The 21,951-nt window shown below is 45.0% G+C and overlaps 1 protein-coding gene and 1 long non-coding RNA gene across 10 annotated transcripts in view; one reads left to right on the top strand and one right to left on the bottom strand.

The window, feature by feature from the left end:
• LOC149977452 (uncharacterized) overlaps nt 1-21,951 on the top strand; it is a 1,012,103-nt gene that overhangs the window by 878,323 nt on the left and 111,829 nt on the right. Inside the window, exon 1 of one of the 2 annotated variants that reach the window (XR_016486674.1) lies at nt 11,280-11,337. The exons of the other annotated variant lie outside the window; for it this stretch is intronic. This is a non-coding gene — a long non-coding RNA (uncharacterized LOC149977452). Of the gene's footprint in view, nt 1-11,279; nt 11,338-21,951 lie in introns of those variants that run through there. 2 annotated transcript variants of the gene reach the window in all.
• Nucleotides 1-21,951, bottom strand: part of nrp1a (neuropilin 1a) — a 113,340-nt gene that overhangs the window by 33,028 nt on the left and 58,361 nt on the right. For all 8 annotated transcript variants that reach the window (XM_036944326.2, XM_036944330.2, XM_090200012.1 and 5 more), the window contains 2 exons: nt 16,231-16,386; nt 13,608-13,774 (listed from right to left, as the gene is read on the bottom strand). In XM_036944326.2, coding sequence (XP_036800221.2) covers nt 13,608-13,774; nt 16,231-16,386 — 323 coding nt within the window. The remainder of the gene's footprint in view (nt 1-13,607; nt 13,775-16,230; nt 16,387-21,951) is intronic.

Raw genomic sequence — 21,951 nt, 5'->3', positions numbered from 1 at the left:
GTGGTATAAGGTGCTTTAGTAACAAAACGGATGGCACTGTGATAAACTGCATCCAGAGTATTGGAAGCTATTTTGTAGATGACATTGCCGAAGTCAAGGATCGGTAGGATAGTCAGTTTTACTAGGATAAGTTTGGCGGCGTGAGTGAAGGAGGCTTTGTTGTGGAATAGAAAGCCGACTCTAGATTTGATTTTAGATTGGAGATGTTTGATATGAGTCTGGAAGGAGAGTTTACAGTCTAGCCAGACACCTAGATACTTATAGATGTCCACATATTCTAGGTCGGAACCATCCACGGTGGTGATGCTAGTCAGGCGTGCGGGTGCAGGCAGCGAACAGTTGAAAAGCATGCATTTGGTTTTACTAGCTTTTAAGAGCAGTTGGAGGCCACGGAAGGAGTGTTGTATGGCATTGAAGCTCGTTTGGAGGTTAGATAGCACAGTATCCAAGGAAGGGCCAGAAGTATACAGAATGGTGTCGTCTGCGTAGAGGTGGATCAGGGAATCGCCCGCAGCAAGAGAAACATCATTGATATATATACAGAGAAAAGAGTCGGCCCGATAATTGAACCCTGTGGCACCCCCATAGAGACTGACAGAGGAAGTGTCCAGTGCAAGAGAGGCATGTTGCTTTTTTGAGCCATCGAGAACTAAAAAAGTTTTGCTACTTTTCTCAACAACATTGATGCCCTGAATTTAGCAGGCACTATCAACAGATCAGTTGGAAAAAGTTAGCTTGCGAACATTAGCTTGCTGGCTCGCTAGCTAACGTTACGTGTATGATCTGTGTAGTAATATTATTCAAATCAAAAATCAATTTGCATTGCTAGTTATTGCCTAATGTTAGCTAGCTAGCTAACATTGAACCTAGTTAGGTAGATTTACCTACTTCCAGATTCATACTACAGCTATGACAATCAGTTTCTATTGGTGGTGCAGTAGTAGTATGAGTTGGGATTATGCTGGTTCATTATTTAGCTAGTTATCTAGCAAGCTACATGTCTAATTCAAAAGACTCCACTTCGCCAGATGATTACATGACCCATCAAGTTAGCCAGATGTGTCTGGGGATGATATTGGCCATCTATTGTACAAGTATAAACCATTTCAAATTTCTTATATTAAGCAAACCAGACGGAACAGTTTTGTGTTTTTTTTATTTCGATTTTATGGATAGCCAGGGGCACACTCCAATACTCAGACACCATTTACAAATGAAGCGTTTGTGTTTAGTGAGTCCACCAGACCAGAGGCAGTAGGGATGACCAGAGATGTTCTCTTGATAAGTGTGTGAATTGGACCATTTTCCTGCCAAAATGTAACGAGTACTTTTGGGTGTCAGGGAAAATGTATGGACTAAAAGGTACATTATTTTCTTTAAGAATGTGGTGAAGTAAAAGTACAGGTTATCTTATATTATATGATTTTATAGTAAGAAGAATATAGTTGAACTTAGCTGAATACAATAGAAAGGGCCTTTTTCCCATTCTGAAGCGAGCACATATGAAGTGGCTTTGTTGAGCGTAAAAACGATCATTTGAAACAGGTTATGTATGCTAGATTTAGAGTTATTTGACAATTTTTGTTGTGAATGTTACAAACCTTAGAATGTCTTAAAAATAAAAAAATTAATTGCATTCGGAAAGTATTCAGAGCCCTTGACTTTTTCCACATTTTAGCCTTATTCAAAAATGTATTAAAACATTTCTTCCCTCTCATCAATCTACACAAAATACCCCATAAGGACAAAGCAAAAACAGGTAAAAAAAAACTTGGTACACCTGTATTTGGGGAGTTTCTCCCATTCTTCTCTGCAGATCCTCTCAAGCTCTGTCATGTTGGATGGGGAGCGTCGTTGCACAGCTATTTTCAGGTCTCTCCAGAGATGTTCAATCAGGTTCAAGTCCAGGATCTGGCTGGGCCACTCAAGGTCATTCAGAGACTTGTCCCGAAGCCATTCCTGCATTGTCTTGGCTGTGTGCTTAGGGTCGCTGTCCTGTTGGAAGGTGAACCTTCGCCCCAGTCTGAGGTCCTGAGCACCCTGGAACAAGTTTTCACCAAGGATCTCTCTGTACTTTGCTACGTTCATCTTTCTCTCGATCCTGACTAGTCTCCCAGTCCCTGCCGCTGAAGAATATTCCCACAGCATGATGCTGCCACCACCATGCTTCAGGCCAAAGAGTTTCATCAGACCAGAGAATCTTGTTTCTCATTGTCTGAGGGTCCTGTAGGTGCCCTTTGGCAAACTACAAGCGGGCTGTCATGTGCCTTTTACTGAGGAGTGACTTCCGTCTGGAGTGTCACAGAGATGGTTGTCCTTCTAAGTATGCCTTTCTTCTTCCCTTTCTAGAAGGTTCTCCCATCTCCACAGAGGAACTCTGGAGCTCTGTAAGTGACCATCGGGTTGAATGATGGGGGCCACTGTGTTCTTGGACACTGCTGCAGAATTGGTTTTGAACCCTTCCCCAGATCTGTGCTTCGACACAATCCTTACTCGGAGCTCTACGGACCATTCCGTCGATCTCATGGCTTGGTTTATTCTCTGACATGCACTGTCAACTGTGGGACCTAACATAGACAGGTGTGTGCCTTTCCAAATCATGTCCAATCAATTGAATTTACCACAGGTGGACTCCAATTAAGTTGAAGAAAAATCTCAAGGATGATCAAAGGAAACAGGATACCCCTGAGCTCAATTTCGAGTCTCATAGCAAAAGGTCTGAATACTTATGTCAATAAGGTATTTCTGTTTTTTATTTTGAATAAATGTGCAAGATTTTCAAAAACTCTTTTTGCTATGTAATTATGGGGTATTGTGTGTATATTGATGAGGGAAAAATATAATTTCATCCATTTTAGAATAAGGCTGTAACATATCAAAATGTGGAACAAATCAAGGGGTCTGAATACTTTCCAAATGCACTGTATATGGGCGGCATGAGGCTATTGGTCATTTTAAAAAGTTGCAAAAAAAGCTTGTGCTCTTTTCCTTGCCTCAGGCTGCACACGCTGTTCTCTCACCAAGTGATCATACTTTCACCAATCAAACGATTCTCAATGTATTGTCTTTACTAACATGTCAAATTTGTTTCGATTTACAATGGCTCATTATCAAACGGTTAGGGGCAGGTGAAAAATACATGTCGCCTGTATCCGAATGGAGGTTGTTTTCCCAGTTTTATAGTGGCGTAATGCTTCATTTTAGCAACTGAGAAATAAATATAGTAGCAGTAAAGGCTGGGATCCTCCTGTTTTTAGTGGCAACCATCAAAACATTACTTTGCAAATAGAAATGTCTGGGCTTCTAAGAACACATTTCACTCCATCTATCAACCACTGTTTGAGGAACATGCAGCCTCTAACTGTGTGACAGATGATATTCAATCCAAACTCTGTATGCCATGGGCTCTCCAACCCTGTTCCTGCAGCTACCCAGTGCTTAATTTGGGAAATCAAGTGAAATCTGTTTGGGAACATCGATAGTAACATGTTTTCACAACTAAATGCATTTCATTAAACTGTTAAAGCCCCTCTGCGCAATGTCTATAATATAATAAAGAAGAGAGAGGAGGAGGTGGAAATGCATGGTGGTGAGATATTCTGTAGCTTAAGGTAATGTGTCAGCCTATTAAGAAAATATAAAAAATGCCCTATGACAAGGCTATTGAACATCAAATATAAATTCACTCTAATTGTAGGCTAACTCTGTAAGCTGGCCTGCACAATCAATCAACCTACCGCATTGCCTAGGCCAATACGGTCTCTCCAAGATTCATGGATATATAGTTTGGAGAATAGGATAAGGTAAACAGTCCATCCAGTATGTATAATAATACAGGCCACACTCATAGGCAACTACTTCAATTTGTTTAATTTTGGAGTATAAGCTAGACAAATGATGTACCTAAGACATCTTAAATCAATGTATTTTTTTATGTTTTTCTGCAGTGCGTAATATTCGGTAGGCTATAAGGCTATGTACATGTTTTTTTTCAGGCTTGTGCTCATTTTTGCATAAGCCCTAATAGGCGTATGGGTGTTTTGATTTAATCATCACCTTAGGACAATGGTTCCCAAACCATGGGGTGAGGGTAACATTTTCAGTCCGGCTTTTAAGTTACTCTTGAAAGTCGTAATAGTACAATGCAATTTCGAAGGTGCAATTTCGGAACTTGGGTAGGGAATCATCAGTTCCTCTTGTCATGTTAGTCATTCCATACTATTTATAACTTCTCAGAAATGTCCAGATCAACTAGCCCATGTCAGCTAACTTTGTTTTATTTCGTTTTTTTTAGACCATAGATAGTGCTATAATGTTTGAGTCACTCAAATATCAAATGCATACACATTAGACATGGCAAAATTGTATTGATTTGCAAGAAAAGGACCTTTAAACCTACAAAATCCTCTCCACCAACAAGAGGGATGTGAACAGTTTGTGTCATTAACAGTGCTTGTTCCAATAGAAATAGACGCGGCGTGTGCTTGTGCGCATCCCCAATGATGAAAGGGGGGGGACCGAGAGAGAACGTTTGGGAACCCCTGCCTAAGGAAGCGATGTCCCTTCCATTGTGTTTGGCTTTGAAACAACATTCACAATTACCATGTTTTCTCCTCACTTTCATCCTGTTGTTGAGCTTCTTTCTTCAAATTGTTCAATCACATTGAGGTGAGTTTTACACAAACCATACACGGGGGTGGGTCTGACCCGAGGTCGACCTTCCTACTCTGAGACTCTTTATGAATATGGGCCCTGATCCTTTTTGTGTTTGATGTGATTTTGATTGCATTTGCAATGATGTCAGAGTGGCTAGAGGGACAATAGAGCTCTGAGTACCAGGCTATTAGCGACCTGAAGGTCATTAGTGAGTTGGGTACTATCAACACGTATCCAGAGTGCATAAGAAGAGATTACCATGACTCAACAGTCACGTGGAATTTGACTGTGGTCATGACCAATGTTCCCTCTAAGCTGCTTAGGAGCTAGAAGCAGAGCTGCCATATCTGTCAGTGTCATCTTTACTATCCCGTGCGCAGAGAAGCACAAGATTGAACTTCGCTCAACTTTCTAGAGTTTTCCCCTTTAGTTAACACAATCAAAGTTTTGCTCTACTGTGGGAATTGTGCTCGAATCAGTGCCATATTGGCCACTTTCAATGTAACATACCGAAACAAAGCAAACTATGCAAGACTTAGTATGCAAAACTAACTGTGCGCTAGATTTTCTTGTAGGCAGAGCGCTTTGGAGTAGAATTCTATTGCATTGACAGGCACGACTCAGGCCTGTATCCTACACAGACTGGTGTGCCATAACCAATCAGAGCTGCAGTAGGCCTATACGCAAATAGCCATTGCCATATGTGGATCTGTGCCATTCACTTTGAACTGGACTGTGTTTATAGCATGAGTAGTTGCGAGTATATGAGTTTGTTTTGATATTAAAGTGAGAGCTGCATGTGCACATTTGTTCATATTCTTTGCTAGTTAGTAAGTTATAGGGGAGTGGTTGCTCCCTACAAGAGCACAACATGTGAGCATTTCTAACCATCTTTCAAAAGTGAATCAGGTAAAGAGCTTTTTTTTATGTCTTAAAGGGCCAGTGAAGTATTTTGAGAAGGTCTTGAATGAGCTAAGAAGCCAATAGGCAGAGGGTAGCATAATGTGTTTTATTTTATAAAGTGGTTTCTTGCATCAAACAACACAACATTTTCAGTCACCTCCTTGTCTGAAAGAGTCTCATGGAATGTAAGCCTACATTGAACACATTTGCTGCTATTGACAGAACAGCTATTCCCATGTTCAAATGTTATGGGATGCATTTTTCTACATTGTTTTTGATGGTAGGACACTCTCGTAGTCCTACATTATGCCCAAACAGCCACAGCAGCCTGATTGGCCACTGTTAAAACTGTAACTTAAAGTGGGTGCAGCCTCAGTTTTCACAGTAAATGCGTGCCGGAAGTTGCACAGAATTTTCAATGTTCAAGTTTGTGCTCAGCAGACCTGAAATATGCTCAATACCCCAAAGAATTGAGGGAACATGTGTTCCTCAAGTTCGATGAGATTACTTCCATGAATCATCTATTATTATCACCACAGACAGTGTCGGACAAAGTCATAATCCTCATCCATTGCTCTATATATATATATAGTGACTAGGGTGCCATTTGGCACTCAGACCCTGGAACAGGATCACTGTCTGAGGTTACAGTTACAGTTACAGTTAACTCATTGTTATGTAGCTGCCAACTGAATAGCTGAGGGGTGGGGTGTGGTTGGTAGAAGCAGAAGGGAATAAATACAGAGTTCATTTCAGAGAACAATGACTTCCAAAGCCATTATCTTACTGTTTGACTACCTCATAATTGAGCTGGTGGAAGTTAGTACAATCACTTCTCAGGGATAGTTTATAGATAGTTTCGTGTTTTACTGAGTTTGGGCTCTATTTTGCCTTGCCTCCCTGACTGTTCATGGGAAAAATAGATTCCCCATCTGTTGGTGTGTGGGCTGTATGAATAATCAGGAAACTCCAGGGAACACAATAATACATTTTCTCTTCTTATTTTCTCTCTTTCTCTCTTTCTCTCTTTCTCTCTCTCTAAAAACAACAACAACCACAGAAAAAGCTGATCACCAAACAGAAAGGGGGAATTATCTTACTGTATTTCAAAGTCAAACACCAGCTGGTAGACCAGACAGAAACACAGACTCCCAGCTACAGTAGATCTCTGGCTGCATGGGGAGGTTGTGTGATCCTCTTTGGCAATCCAAAACAAACAAACGGATACCTTGCGTGTTCAGGCACAGTATTTCTAAACTAGCCTGGTCCCAGACCTGTTTGTCTGGGACCAGACTACAGTACTTCTGAACAGTGTGATAGATAGTGATTCATCACTATTGCCTCTTCCTCTAATTCCATGTAGAGACTCTGGCTAGATGGTGTTATATTATTATATTGGTTTGGGCTTTTAAAAAATGCCATTAGCCTAAAGTATAATCAATTCCTCTATCATAAAAATGTTAACCACAACAAAGCTGTACTGCTGTGAAACCTATGAGCTCCTTCGAAGACCTTCCATTCATAACAGGGTTTACCTGACGGAATTACGAGCGTATTTTTAGCTCTTTCTGCCGTTAAATTATGCACGTCTTTACTAAGCAGGTGATCATCTATTTTATCCTGAAAAAATAGGGATGATGTGTGAGGTGGGTGGGTCTAACGGGTGTAGCAGGTATGCGTATGTGTGTGCGGGTGTGTGTACTTGTGTGTGTGCGTGTGTGTGCCAGATGTGGCATGATTACAGATTTCAGTCTGAGACAGTAGCCTTGCTTCAGGGCAGGTAGTTTATTACCTGTTGAAACAAAGCTTGATGATGAGTTGGTTATTTGCATCAGCTGTGTAGAGCTAGAGCAAAAAACAAAATGTGCACCCAGAGTGGGTCCCAAGACTGAGTTTGTGAAACTCTGGTTTTGGGTGATTCAATAGGTAGTAAACTTTTGGATTGCATCCTAAATGGAACCTTATTCCCTATATAGTGCACAACTATGGGTCTTGTGGGCCCTGGTCTAGTAGTGCACTAAATATTGAATAGGATGCAACCATGGTTAAAAGTAGTGCACTAAATAGAGAATTTGTGATGGTTGGGTACACTGGCATTGAGAAAACACAGCAGCTGTCCTGTCCCAATGTTCTGCCCTGGACCTTAAGCTGCATCCCTGTGCCTTCTTTTCCCACCACCTCAAAGCCACGGAGAGGAACTACGATGTGGGGAATTGGGAGCTTCTCGCTGTGAAGATGGTGTTGGAGGAATGGAGGCACTGGTTAGAATGGGCGGGACATCCGTTCATTGTGTGGACCAAGCACAAAAACCTGGAGTATCTCCGCACCTCCAAGAGCCTCAACTCCAGGCAAGCGAGATGGGCCCTGCTGTTTACCCGGTTCAACTTTTCCCTCTCCTACCGGCCGGGGTCCAAGAACATCAAGCCGGATGCCCTGTCTCGCCGCTATAACCCCATGGTTACCACCTTGGAGCCCGAGACCATCCTTCCCACCTCGTGCCTGGCGACAGCACTCAGCTGGGGTATAGAGAAACAGGTCCGGGAGGCGCAGCGGTTCCAGCTGAACCCTCTGTCTCGGGCTCCGAGGTGGTATTTGTGCCTGACTCTTTCCGCTCCGTGGTTCTGGAGTGGGCCCATTCCTCCAGGCTTGCCTGTTACCCGGGTTCTCGGCCTCGGCCTTTGTGCGACAACACTTTTGGTGGCCTGTGTTTACCAGTGTTAACACTGGTAACACAGGCTTAGGAGATCTTATACATTTTGTTCTGTGAGATTATCTTCAGCTAACGTCCCTTTTTGTGAATTTGGAAGCATTTCTGTAATCAAAACAAGCACATAAAGCACATAAAGGCTTCATAATTCATGAAGGTCATGTTAACTGATAGATCTTACAGAACAAACATATAAGAGATCCTAAGTCTGTGTTAACCTCCAACCTTATTTTTTACATTTATCCCTGAACCCCATTCTTTCACTATTAATTTCCCCCATAGGAATGGCTGAACGAACCGAAGGTAACTCCTTTCAGTTTTTTAGGACTACAAGCTCTATTACTAGAATGAGAATCTCCAGGATATTGTCCTGCTCCTTATCACAATAGATTGAGAGAGGCAACATTAAAATGGATGACAAACCAACATTAGATATCGTAGATATATTTTATCTGAATAAACAATAGGCAGAAGTATGCCCGAGATATCAACAAGTCAAACCCCACCCCCATCATGAATAGCTAATATAACGTCTGCTGCAAATTGCATTCAGATAATGAATTAAATAAATTATGAATTGATTATATACATCTAACAGGCGTGTGAGATTATGATTTGTGCTGCTGTGAGGGTGCCTGCCATTAACGATGTGGAGAGATTGTGGTTGCTGCTGCTGCTCCCTCCCTCCAACAGGCTTAATGAAATGAAAGAATTCCAGCCTTTTAATGACAATTGTTATAATTAAACCTCTCTCTTCATGAGCACAGGGAGGGCATAAGTGAAGCAGCAACGATTTCATAAAATTATACATTTGTTATGGGATTTTTATGAATAATGACTAAATGATGTATACATTTAACGTAGGATTATAATTGATAGGATTCTATGCTGTCTGATGAAGAATATGTTTGTACATAGGCCAAGAGGAAGTGTTAACAGACAATTTGTGACCACAGTGAAACTAACAACAGGAAGGATGTCTGGTCCCCAACCAGGGAGGGGAGAAACCGTTGGGCTTGCAGTAGATTGTGTAACATGTGGTAGCATATGATAAGCAATATGTATGTGTTGGAATGGAATTGAAAAGCAGCTTTGTCATTGTCTGAGAGGAGGAGGGACATTTATAACGAAATGAGAGGCATATAAACCAATGTACATGAAATGATGGGTAGAGCTCTCGAGAATAAACGCTATTGGCTAATTTGGTGGCTGGTCTCTGTCCATTTTATGCAAATAAGAACCTTACAAATTCTCTGAAATGGACAGAGTGTTTTAATTGAATTGGTTAAGGAACACATAGTTACTAAATTCATCTAACAAAATTACACTATACCAACCACGGAATTCACTCTTTGTTACCCTAGAAACAGATGTGCCAGGCTTCGACTCATTTGTCATTTGATTGGCTGAGGAGGGAATTGGAGCACCCAGCAGAGCATATCCCCTTTTTTATCCAGCTTGTATTTTACTGCCAAATAAAATGATAGAAATAAATAAGAAATCCTCAGACTAATCAATACTATATTGACCACTCTGAACTGTTCCAAAATCGTTGTTCTACTGCTCTGGCATCAGCACAGCGCGAGAGTGACCATTTAGAGTTTAATTACAATCTGAAATGACGAGCAGAGTTAGGAGAGAAAGTCTATGAAGTCTACTTGATTATTGGGAGTAGTATATGAAGTGGCAACTGTTAAGCAGTGCAGAACAGAACATTGCAGAACAGAACAGAACAGAACGGCCCACTTGGTTTTAACGGCTGGTTTTATCCTTCCATTTGCAAGTTATTATTGCTTCTTGATTGTTGATGAAACTAAGCCATAGGATCTCTACGTTCATAAAGGCTTTTGCATGCTTCAGAACTTGGCTAGGTGAACCGAACGAGTGTGTTCGCATACTTCCTTAAAAGAAGGTTGCTTGAAAAATGAGAAATAGCAGCAATAGCACTGTTTGTCCATCTTGAGACGTCGTAGACAGTATACACTTCCTAAAAATGGTCAGACAACGTAAGATATCTGTCATTCATTTTGACGTTTTTGCCAAGGAGATCTAACTAAGATGTGCAGTTTCTTGCAAGTGGAAACATTTGCATGAAAACGAGTCGTCTCTCGTTGAATGACAACAAACACTTCATTGAAGAACCCCTACTGTTGACCAATGACCGATGATGGTGCATAGAGTTTGGCTCTCGAACTTCGGCTTGCCTCAATAATTTTTGTGTGTGCATGAACAGCTCGAAAAAACCCTTGCCAAAGAGCAAAACAAACAAAAACATCACAAAATGTTGTCATAATACGTGAACTGTTTCCGATGGGAAGCATTCATACGCTTAACCAGTTGCATCTCTAGGGGCGCTATTTCATTTTTGGATAAAAAACGTTCCCGTTTTAAGCGCGATATTTTGTCACGAAAAGATGCTCGACTATGCATATTCTTGACAGTTTTGGAAAGAAAACACTCTGAAGTTTCAGAATCTGCAAAGATTTTGTCTGTAAGTGCCCCAGAACTCATTCTACAGGCGAAACCAAGATGATACGTCAAACAGGAAATGAGCAGAATTTCTGAAGCTCTGTTTTCTAATGTCTCCTTATATGGCTGTGAATGCGACAGGAATAAGCTTAGACCTTCTGCCGTTTCCCCAAGATGTCGGCAGCATTGTGACGTATTTGTAGGCATATCATTGGAAGATTGACCATAAGAGACTACATTTTCCAAGTGTCCGCCTGGTGTCCTGCGTCGAAACTGGTGCGCAAAGCCATGTGCAAGTATTTTTCCATTTGATTGAGAGGGGAAACCATGCTTCCACGAACGATATATCATCGAAGAGATATGTGAAAAACACCTTGAGGATTGATTCTAAACAACGTTTGCCATGTTTTCAGTCGATATTATGGAGTTAATTTGGAAAAAAGTTCGCGTTTTGAGGACTGAATTTTCGTTTTTTTTTGGTAGCCAAATGTGATGTAAAAAACGGAGCTATTTCTAATACACAAAGAATCTTTTTGGAAAAACTGAGCATCTGCTATCTAACTGAGAGTCTCCTCATTGAAAACATCTGAAGTTCTTCAAAGGTAAATTATTTTATTTGAAGGCTTTTATGTTTTTGTTGAAATGTTGCGTGCTGGATGCTAACGCTAATGCTAATGCTAAATGCTACGCTAGCTAGCTACTTTTACACAAATGATTGTTTTCCTATGGTTGAGAAGCATAGTTTGAAAATCTGAGATGACAGTGTTGTTTACAAAAGGCTAAGCTTGAGAGATGGCATATTTATTTCATTTCATTTGCGATTTTCATGAATAGTTAACGTTGCGTTATGGTAATGAGCTTGAGTCTGTATTCACGATCCCGGATCCGGGATGCGGAGATCAGAAAGGTTAACTCTCTGGTCAAACTCACAGGTTATTCCAGACATCATAAGACCTATGACAATGTATATATATTTTTTTTATTTTACCCCCTTTTTACAGAATGAACATGTGTTCTGTAGATCAGTAACCTCCTCTCTGTCCCATTGACCTACTACTATCTTAGGGCTTAAGTGTGGAATTTCCCCTCTGAGAGACTATCAGTGATACACAACTGTCTGTCCCATCTCCTATACAGGAACTGCTTCAGGAAGTAGTCTGGGACGGGACGGGAGGGCATTGTGTGCCTGCCTCCCAAATTGCAACCTATTCCCTATATGATGCACTACTTTAGACTACTTTATAGGGAATATGCTGCTATTTGGGACACACACACATGGGTTCCTCTCCAGTACAATGGGCCCCCGCCAAGCCCAGCCAGGCCAAGGACCCTCCTCCCACTCACCCACAGAGCACAGAGCCAAGGCCCCTCTCCACACACACACACACACACACACACACATACACACACACACACACACACACACACACACACACACACACACACACACACATACACACACACACACACACACACACACACACACACCCCTACCACTGATTCAATTAGTCTGCAAGGAGCAACAGGGGCCCTTAGGACAATATTTTCATAGCAATAAGGAAAACCTTGCTTATGGACCTCCTCATGTAAATATTTGGCTGCAGGTCGAATCTATTATAAGGCCCCCGAGGATTATATACGTATGGTCTGGCCAAACTTTTAAGCGACGTGGGGATGGATTGTAGGACCTAATAAAAAAACTAAAATAAGGCCTGGAGGCTTTTAGGTTACTAAATCAAACATGCTCAGAACTGTGTCTAGGTATTAGTGTATGGTTGGGTCAAGTGGGGTTGTCATGTCAACACAATAACAGGTTCCAGTGTATGTGACATAGTCATGCCCTTGGGATCAGAGACTCAGAAACTGAGAGCTCCAGTCTTTTCATATAAAGTTCCCTTTCTGTGAATGATAATGCCAGATATTCTAAAATGCATACTCTAGTCTACAGTATAGTAATACCAAATGATAACAAAGTTATGTGTGTGTAACTGGATGTGGTGGATATGTCCCCTGGGGCAGTCACCACAGCGGATGACAGGATGCCAGCGATTATCAGGTCGGAGAGTAGGAGAACCACAGAGAGAGAGAGAGAGAGAGAGAGACAGAGAGCGAGAGCTTTGTGGAGTGTCTGGAATCCACAGCTAGCCTGGAGTTCCATCAGACAGGAAGCAGAAAGTAGTCAGATTTCTGGATCACCTTAAAGGATTTACCCAGCATGCCACAGGGGTGTCCACAGAGGACACAGTCAGCAGACAGACTCCTGGAATTGGACCAGGAACTAGAAAGTAGGAAGGAGTCACCTCTACTGTAGTCATCACTCTGAAATGGCACCTATTCCCTATGTAGTGTACTACTTTAGACCCTATTGCCTATGTAGTACACTAACTTTGACCAGGGCCCATGCCACAACTTATTAACCTATTCCACATGTATGTACAACTTTTGACAAGAGCTTTACGTAGGAAATGTTCAAAAGTAGGGAGTAAGGTGCCATTTTGGTGATTCAGCTTCAATAACACAGTCAAAAAGCCCGTTGTTGTTTTGTGTCCAAACAGCTTTGGGTAAATTGACTGGAGAAGTATTGCTCACAGTATTACTCATAAGGTATATGGCCTTTTTTCTGCCATAAACACACACATTCTTCTCATTAGCCATCTCTGTGACAGTCTGTGACATGTTAGGGATCTATGCCATGTGGCTCAATTGGTAGAGCATGGCGCTAGCAACTTTAAGATTGTGGGTTTGAATCCTGCTGGGGCCATCCACACCAATATGTATGCACTCATTGATGTACAGTATGTATCTTGGGATAAAAGCATCTACGAAATGGCATATATTATATATTGCTTTGAGGTTACAGCGCAGACCATACCTGTATCCACTCCTTGTTGTTGTCCTCTCCTGGTGTCCATGCGTTCTCGTAGTAGTTGAGTCTGGCTCGCTCTGGGGACCAGCCGGGGTTGTACTGAGAAGAAGCTACGATCTGCTCTGATGCTATCTCCCCCGATTCCATACCTAATGGGTCTGTACAGTCAAAATCTGAGAAAGAGAGAGAGCGAGATTGTTGAGACACTTTAGTCTACATTTTTAGCTGAAAGCACCATCCAGGCCAGAGTACACATCAGCTCCCAAAACAGAGCTGGTCCCTGAGGATAGGGACACTCACTGGCAGGGTCTGGGCTGGCACTCTGGTGGCCGGAATAAAGAGCCACATCAGCACCGCCTCAGAAGATCCTCTCCCTCTCCCTCGCCCACCACACACATAGGCTTTAATGGACGGCAAGCACAGTGGAACGGTGGTGCTACATCAAGACATAAAGCTTTATTCATAAAACATTCAGTGTAGGGCTAAGTTCACTATTGTGCATTAAAGTGGAGCCAGTAGTTTTTCATTGGAGCTGGTGCTGGTTCATTCCTCCTTCAAAGCTCCCTGTAGGCAGTTTGTGTTTCGCACATGGTGCAAATATCCTAATATTTTTGTCCTGTGGGATTTTAAGGCAGATGTAGTGTCAGTGTGTGTCAGAGTTCTGGGTCGTAAATTCTCCCAGAATGCTCTGTATCACCCGGGATAGAGGGTATCTCCTTGTTTGTGTCGACATGGTGCAGTCGGCCAGGGTCAGCCTGAGTGAGTGAGTGTGTGTGTGTGGGTGTCTGAGTGAATGTGTGTAAGTATATGACTACCGGTATACTACGTCATTCCCCAGAGCCCTATGTGTGTGGATCAGTGTCCAGGGGTGTCTGGACGCTGACCCTATGACCCCAGGGGTCAGACCCTGGCACCGGTTGACACTGCTGTCTCTAGTCACCCACCCTGTCACACACACATTCAGGCAGGCACATTGCGTATACCAGCGCTGTGCAGCGTCCCAGAAACTCAGGTCTGAAAGGCTTGAAGCAGATGGAGAGACCATCTGTGTTAGCTCATAGACAGTCCCTGACTGCTGCACACCCTATACTGTACACACTGAGAGAGAGAGAGAGAGAGAGAGAGAGAGAGAGAGAGAGAGAGAGAGAGAGAGAGAGAGAGAGAGAGAGAGAGAGAGAGAGAGAACCCTAGCAGGGCTGTCAGGGTGTCACACCCTGATCTGTTTCACCTGTATTTGTTCTTGTCTCCACCCCCCTCCAGGTGTCGACCATCTTTCCAATTATCCCCCGTGTATTTATACCTGTGTTCTCTGTTTGTCTGTTGCCAGTTCGTCTTGTTTTGTCAGGTCAACCAGAGTGTTTTTTCGTGCTCCTGCTTTTTCCCAATCTCTGTTTTTCTAGTCCTCCTGGTTTTTGCCAGCCCTGATCTTTGCCTCCCCTGACCTCGAGCCTGCCTGCCACTCTGTACCTCCTGGACTCTGACCTGGTTTATGATCTCTTGCATGCCCGTTGTTTATAATAAATATCAGAGACTCAAACCATCTGCCTCCCGTGTCTGCATCTGCGTCTCGCCCTGTATCATGTATACAGGGAGAGAAGAGAGAAGACAAGCCTGCTTTATTCCCATCAAAGCAACACCTGTGCTCAGGCTCTGTGTGAGTCTATCTAGGGGCCTGTGCATACATGCATATCCCTACTCCCCATGGGGGACCTAGAACCATCTGGAATGATCAGTGTTTTATTTAACACCAGCTATCGCCGGTGTAGCGTTGGGGGGGGGGTTTGACTGGGTGAGCCTGTGGAAAGATTTACTGGCTTCAAGGTGGTTGTGTTTCGCAATTTAAATGTTTAGTCGGAGCATTTCTAAAATTGTGGTCATGGGGGCCAGGCCCTAGGATGATGATGATGCTGTGTTAGTGGCTGGGACACTGTCTGTCTGGAGAGGCTGTCTGTCCGCCCCACAGTGTCTCTACCACTGCTGTGTTAAAGTCAGGCCTCATAAACTGGGGGAGATTGCGCGTGCCTTGTAACACGTCCACTTAATGAAAAGACCAGGAGCTGTTGATTTAATAACTCCCTTTAGTGCCACATTAAAGTAAATGTGTATAGCTGTGGGACAGGGACCACCCCTTGTGTGTGTGAAGGCATTTCACCCTATTGTATTGACCCGAACCAAACTCTACTTGTTTGAATATTTTATTTTCACATTGTCTCTTTCAGTATAGTCCCAGCAAATGTGGTGGATGCATAACCAGGCCAGCTAAATCCAGCTTGGGTTTGGCTACAGATGTAGGATCTTAATTAATTTGATCACTCTTTTGTTGCTGAGAATTTTCCCACACACATGAACTTCATGATTTACATAAATTCACTGAAAACCTGCACTAACAAATGGTTATATTAACAGTATTGCATTTTTCACGTAGCCTAATTTTGGCGAGCTAATAGCCCAAACACTGATCAAGTAACACTATGGACTAAATGTTTAAATCCTTTTGCTGCAGGATTATTTAGCTGTGACAATTCACGTCAAATTAAGATTCAACACTGCAGGTTCGGCTCAGAATCATGAATTCCCTCTAGATTGTTTCTCTGGTCTAGTTTGCCAATCAATGATAAACAACACTCACCCTCTGGCACAGTCCGCTCCAACACAGTGAAGTTGGCGGAGAAGCCCTCCTTGGCGATGGCACTATCGGTGTTGATTGTCAGTGCCAAGATGCCCGTGTAGGAGATGATACGACCCGGGGTGTTCTGACCACAGTACCGCCCAATGTACGGACCAACTGCATAGGGGGGAGGGGTGAGGGAGAGAAAAAGATGGAGAGGTAGACAGAGAGAGGAGAAGAAGAGAGAGGGCGGTGGGAAGGAGAGTGAGCGATCGAAAGAGCGAGAGATTGAGGGGTTGGAGAGAGAGAGGGGGGGGGGGCAAGAGAGAAAGATCATCAGTTACCGAGGTAATAACTGGAGTGGAGTGTGAGTAGAGTTAAGAGTTAAGTCAGTATTTGCTTGCTGTAGATCTGTCACATGGGCGTTCATACGCAGTACAACAGCTGAAGAACATAAGCACATCCAGGTACTTTCCGCAGGTGCTGGAGTTGTAGGCAAACTCATGGAAAACAGAAAGGAAAACGCTGCACACTGGGAGCATGAGCTGCAGTGTTTTTGGCCTCCCAAGTGGCGTAATGGTCTACGGCATTGCATTGCTAGAGGCGTCACTGCAGACCCTGGTTCGTTCCCAGGCTGTGTCACAACTGTCCGTGACCGGGAGTCCCATTGGGCGGCGCACATTTGGGTTAGGGGAGGGTTTTGCTGGGGGGGTAGGCCGTCATTGTAATTAAGAATTTGTTCTTAACTGATTTGCCTAGTTAAATAATCAAATGAAAGTAGGCAGCACATTCATTTCTGTTGTTCATACAGAGTAAACACAACCCCCTCATGGGCAACCCTCATGAAGGTAAAACTCTCCCACATGCCCACAAAACACGTAGAGAGAGAGATGAAGAAGAAGAAGAAGGGACTCCTGCTTAAGACAAGGCAAAGTTGAGGCTTCTGTCTGTTTTACACCAGTCATAAATTCCTGGGCCTTCTTTTATGTGATGGTTTAGAGCGGAGCTGGGTATGATCTGGCCACTAAGACCAAACAAACAGAGATAAGGGGAAATACAAGGGAATGTCAAAAGAAAAGAGGGCAATAAAAGTCAACCAAGGAGCTTACGCCATATTGTGTCTATGAGTGTGTGTGTGTGTGTGTGTGTGTGTGTGTGTGTGTGTGTGTGTGTGTGTGTGTGTCTGCCTGCCTGCCTGTGTGTTCCTCTGTCTAGATGTTAAGCAGGTCTGGAGGCCTGGTGCTTATCTATGATTAGTAAGCCTGTGATCAGTGGCAAGTGACAGCCTGCTGCCCTCTAAACCTTTCACATCCCCTCACTTTGACATGCCACTTACAGCCTGGCCTTACAACCAGAAACACAGATGAAAGGGAGAGAGGGGTTAGCTAGGGTGTGGGACTGATGGCTCAGATTCAGCATCATAACACAGGAGGGTTAGGGTTAGCCATCTCCTAGAGTTTCTGCATGACTCAACGGCTCTGCTGTGAACTCTATGGTCTCTATGGTCCTGGGGGAGGAGGGTAGATGGAGGGAGGGGGAAGAGAGAGGAAGGGGAGGAGAGAAGAGGGGGAGGTTGCCACAGCCACACTCTCTGCCCATCTCAGTCTGCCTGAGACGGGGGAGAAAGGGAGTAGGGAGCGAAGGAGGGAGAATGAGAGAGGGAGGGAAGAAGGCGCGACTCCCCAGGCGCTACATGGGAGTCCTCATCCTCACCTCACCCTCTCATTGCCCCCTGTGGTGAGCGTACATCCAGCCTTCCGTGCTAATGCACTATTGATCCAAAAGGAACCACAGGTACTGTGCCCAGCACTCATCAGACAGGGCAAGACACACCCCAGCCTCCCCTCTATGTCTTCCCTGTCTCCCCCATGGCCTTCCCATGTTTCAGGCCCGCTCTCTCACACTCTCAATTACTCTGGATGTGAGAAGAGTGTTATTTTGTTATTTTCTAGACCCCCCCAAAGATAATAGAGGAGACATTGCTGTTGGTGGCTATTTCTTTTCTTTATTTTCAATGGAAACATTTTATGCTCTTAGACGGTAACATGAACCCTTAGTCTGAGAGTGTTGTAAAGTAAAAGTTTCAGAATTTCATACACAGAATAAACTTGTGTTCCTAAGAGAGTTAGTCTCATGGTAAAAGTCTCCATCGTTGATCAGATGTCAGTTTTCTGAATGCATTTCGCAAGTGATGAAAATAAAGGTGATAATAATGTGAAAGACTGAGCCCTCAAGGTCTTCACAGCTTGTTTAATCAACACTGTTCATTTTAGAGAAATGATAAACCTCCCACCTTGCAACACTTTTATATGAAATACCTGATCCAAGTCTGGCACTGTTACAAGCCAGTTTATTAACCTCTAGAACAGTGTTTCCCAAACTTTTTATAGTCCCATACCTCTTCAAAACATTCAACCTCCAGCTGCGTACCCCCTCTAAGCACCCGGATCAGCGTACTCTCAAGTTTTTTTTTTGTGGCCATCATTGTAAGCCTGCCACACACACACTATATGATACATTTATTAAACATAAGAATGAGTGAGTTGTCGTCATGACCCCGCTCATGGGAAGTGACAAAGAGCTCTTATAGGACCAGGGCACAAATAACAATATAATCATAATCAATCATTTTGCTCTTTATTTAGCCATCTTACATATAAAACCTTATTTGTTCATCAAAAATTGTGAATAACTCACCAAAGGTAATGCTTGAAAGGACGCACATAACTCTGCAATGTTGGGTTGTATTGGAGGGAGTCTCAATCTTAAATCATTTTCCACACACAGTCTGTGCCTGTATTTTGTTTTCATGCTAGTGAGGGCTGAGAATCCACTCTCACATAGGTACGTGGTTGCAAAGGTCATCAGTGTCGTAACAGTGCGATTTGCCAAGGCAGGATACACTGAGCGCAGCCCAATCTAGAAATCTGGCAGTGGCTTCTGATTAAATTCAATTTTCACAGAACTGCTTGTTGCAATATTGACGAGGCTCTCTTGTTCAGATATCGGTAGACTGGAGGCAGGACATGAAAGGGATAACGAATCTGTAACGGCTTTCTTCCTGGGAAGGAGAGGCGGACCAAAACGCAGCGTGGTTAGAGTTCATGGTAATTTAATAAGGTAACTCAAACATGAACAGGAATACAAAACAATAAACGTGAAAACCAAAACAGCCCTATCTGGTGCAGAAAACACAAAGACAGGAAACCAACAAAACCCAACACAAAACAGGCTACCTAAATATGGTTCCCAATCAGAGACAATGACTAACTGATTGAGAACCATATCAGGCCAAATATAGAAATAGACAAACTAGACAGACAACATAGAATTCCCACCCAGCTCACGTCCTGACCAACACTAAAACAAGGAAAACACAAAAGAACTATGGTCCCCCAAGGTGCGCACAACCTAAACCTATAGGGGAGGGTCTGGGTGGGCATCTGTCCGCGGTGGCGGCTCTGGCGCTGGACGTGGACCCCACTCCATCATTGTCTTAGTCCACCTCCTTAGCGTCCTTTGAGTGGCGACCCTCGCCACCGACCTTGGCCTAGGAACTCCAACAGAGGGCCCCACTGGACTGAGGGGCAGCTCCGGACTGAGGGGCAGCTCCGGACTGAGGGGCAGCTCCGGACTGAGGGGAAGCTCCGGACTGAGGGGAAGCTCCGGACCGAGTTGGCTCAGGACTGAGGGGTAGCTCAGGACTGAGGGGTAGCTCGGGACTGAGGGGTAGCTCGGGACTGAGGGGTAGCTCAGGACTGAGGGGTAGCTCAGGCTGGTTGACGGGTCTGGCAGCTTCTGGCTGAATGGCGGCTCTGGCGGATCCTGGCTGAATGGCGGCTCTGGCGGATCCTGGCTGACTGGCGGCTCTGGCGGATCCTGGCTGACTGGCGGCTCTGGCGGATCCTGGCTGACTGGCGGCTCTGGCGGATCCTGGCTGACTGGCGGCTCTGGCGGATCCTGGCCGACTGGCGGCTCTGGCGGATCCTGGCCGACTGGCGGCTCTGGCGGATCCTGGCCGACTGGCGGCTCTGGCGGATCCTGGCCGACTGGCGGCTCTGGCGGATCCTGGCCGACTGGCGGCTCTGGCGGATCCTGGCTGACTGGCGGATCCTGGCTGACTGGCGGCTCTGGAGGATCCTGGCTGACTGGCGGCTCTGGAGGATCCTGGCTGACTGGTGGCTCTGGAAGATCCTGGCGGGAGACTCTAGCGGCTCTGGACAGACGGGAGACTCTAGCGGCTCTGGACAGACGGGAGACTCTAGCGGCTCTGGACAGACGGGAGACTCTAGCGGCTCTGGACAGACGGGAGACCCTAGCAGCTCTGGACAGACGGGCAGCTCAGACAACGCTGGAGAGGAGGAAGGCTCTGGCAGTGCTGGACAGAGGAGCTCTGGCGCCTCTGGACTGAGTGGCGGAAGCTCTGGCAGCGCCGAACAGGCGGGAGACTACGGCTGCGCTGGAGAGGAGGAAGGCTCTGGCAGCGCTGAACAGGCGAGGCGCACTGTAGGCCTGGTGCGTGGTGCCGGCACTGGTGGTACTGGGCCGAGGACACGCACCTCAGGGCGAGTGCGGGGAGCTGCCACCGGAGGGCTGATGCGTGGAGGTGGTACTGGATAGACCGGACCATGCAGGCGCACTGGAGCTCTTGAGCACCGAGCCTGCCCAACCTTACCTGGTTGAATGCTCCAGTGCGGCGAGGTGGAATAGCCTGCACTGGGCTGTGCAGGCGAACCGGGGACACCATGCGTAAGGCTGGAGCCTTTTACGCCGGCCCAAGGAGACGCACTGGAGACCAGATGCGTAGAGCCGGCTTCATGGCACCTGGCTCGATGCCCACTCTAGCCCGGCCGACACGAGGAGCTGGTATGTACCTCACCGGGCTATGCACCCGCACTGCGCTCCACAGCATAACACAGTGCCTGCCCGATCTCTCTCGCCCCCCCGGTAAGCACAGGAAGTTGGCGCAGGTCTCATACCTGGCTTCGCCATACTCCATGTGTGTCCCCCCAAGACTCTCGGGCTTCCATCCACGCCGCCGTGCTGCCTCCTCATACCAGCGCCTCTCCGCCTTCGCTGCCTCCAGCTCTTCTTTGGGGCGGCGATATTCTCCTGGCTGTGCCCAGGGTCCTTTCCCGTCTAGGATCTCCTCCCAAGTCCATTTCTCCAAATAGCTGCTGCTGCTGCTGCTGCTGCTGCCTCTCCTGCTGTTGCTGCTTTTCACCACGCCGCTTGGTCCTGTTGTGGTGGGTGGTTCTGTAACGGCTTTCTTCCTGGGAAGGAGAGGCGGACCAAAACGCAGCGTGGTTATAGTTCATGGTAATTTAATAAGGTAACTCAAACATGAACAGGAATACAAAACAATAAACGTGAAAACCAAAACAGCCCTAACCACCAAACAAAACCCACACAAAACAGGCTACCTAAATATGGTTCCCAATCAGAGACAATGACTCTGATTGAGAACCATATCAGGCCAAACATAGAAATAGACAAACTAGACACACAACATAGAATGCCCACCCAGCTCACGTCCTGACCAACACTAAAACAAGGAAAACACAAAGGAACTATGGTCAGAACGTGACAGAATCCAGTTGTTTGTGTCATTCATTTCGGGAAAGTACCTGCATAATTGCGCACACAGTTCACTCAGGTGTTTCGCTATATCACATTTTGCATTGTCCGTAAGCTTGAGTTCATTTGCACACCAAAAAAATCACACAATGATGGAAAGACCCG

Source organism: Oncorhynchus mykiss, chromosome 15, assembly GCF_057628025.1.
Source record: "Oncorhynchus mykiss isolate SJ-2025 chromosome 15, ASM5762802v1, whole genome shotgun sequence".
NCBI classification, from domain to species: domain Eukaryota; kingdom Metazoa; phylum Chordata; class Actinopteri; order Salmoniformes; family Salmonidae; genus Oncorhynchus; species Oncorhynchus mykiss.
The sequence above is the reverse complement of the archived record's forward strand: the minus strand, read 5'-3'. Positions and strand labels throughout refer to the sequence as shown.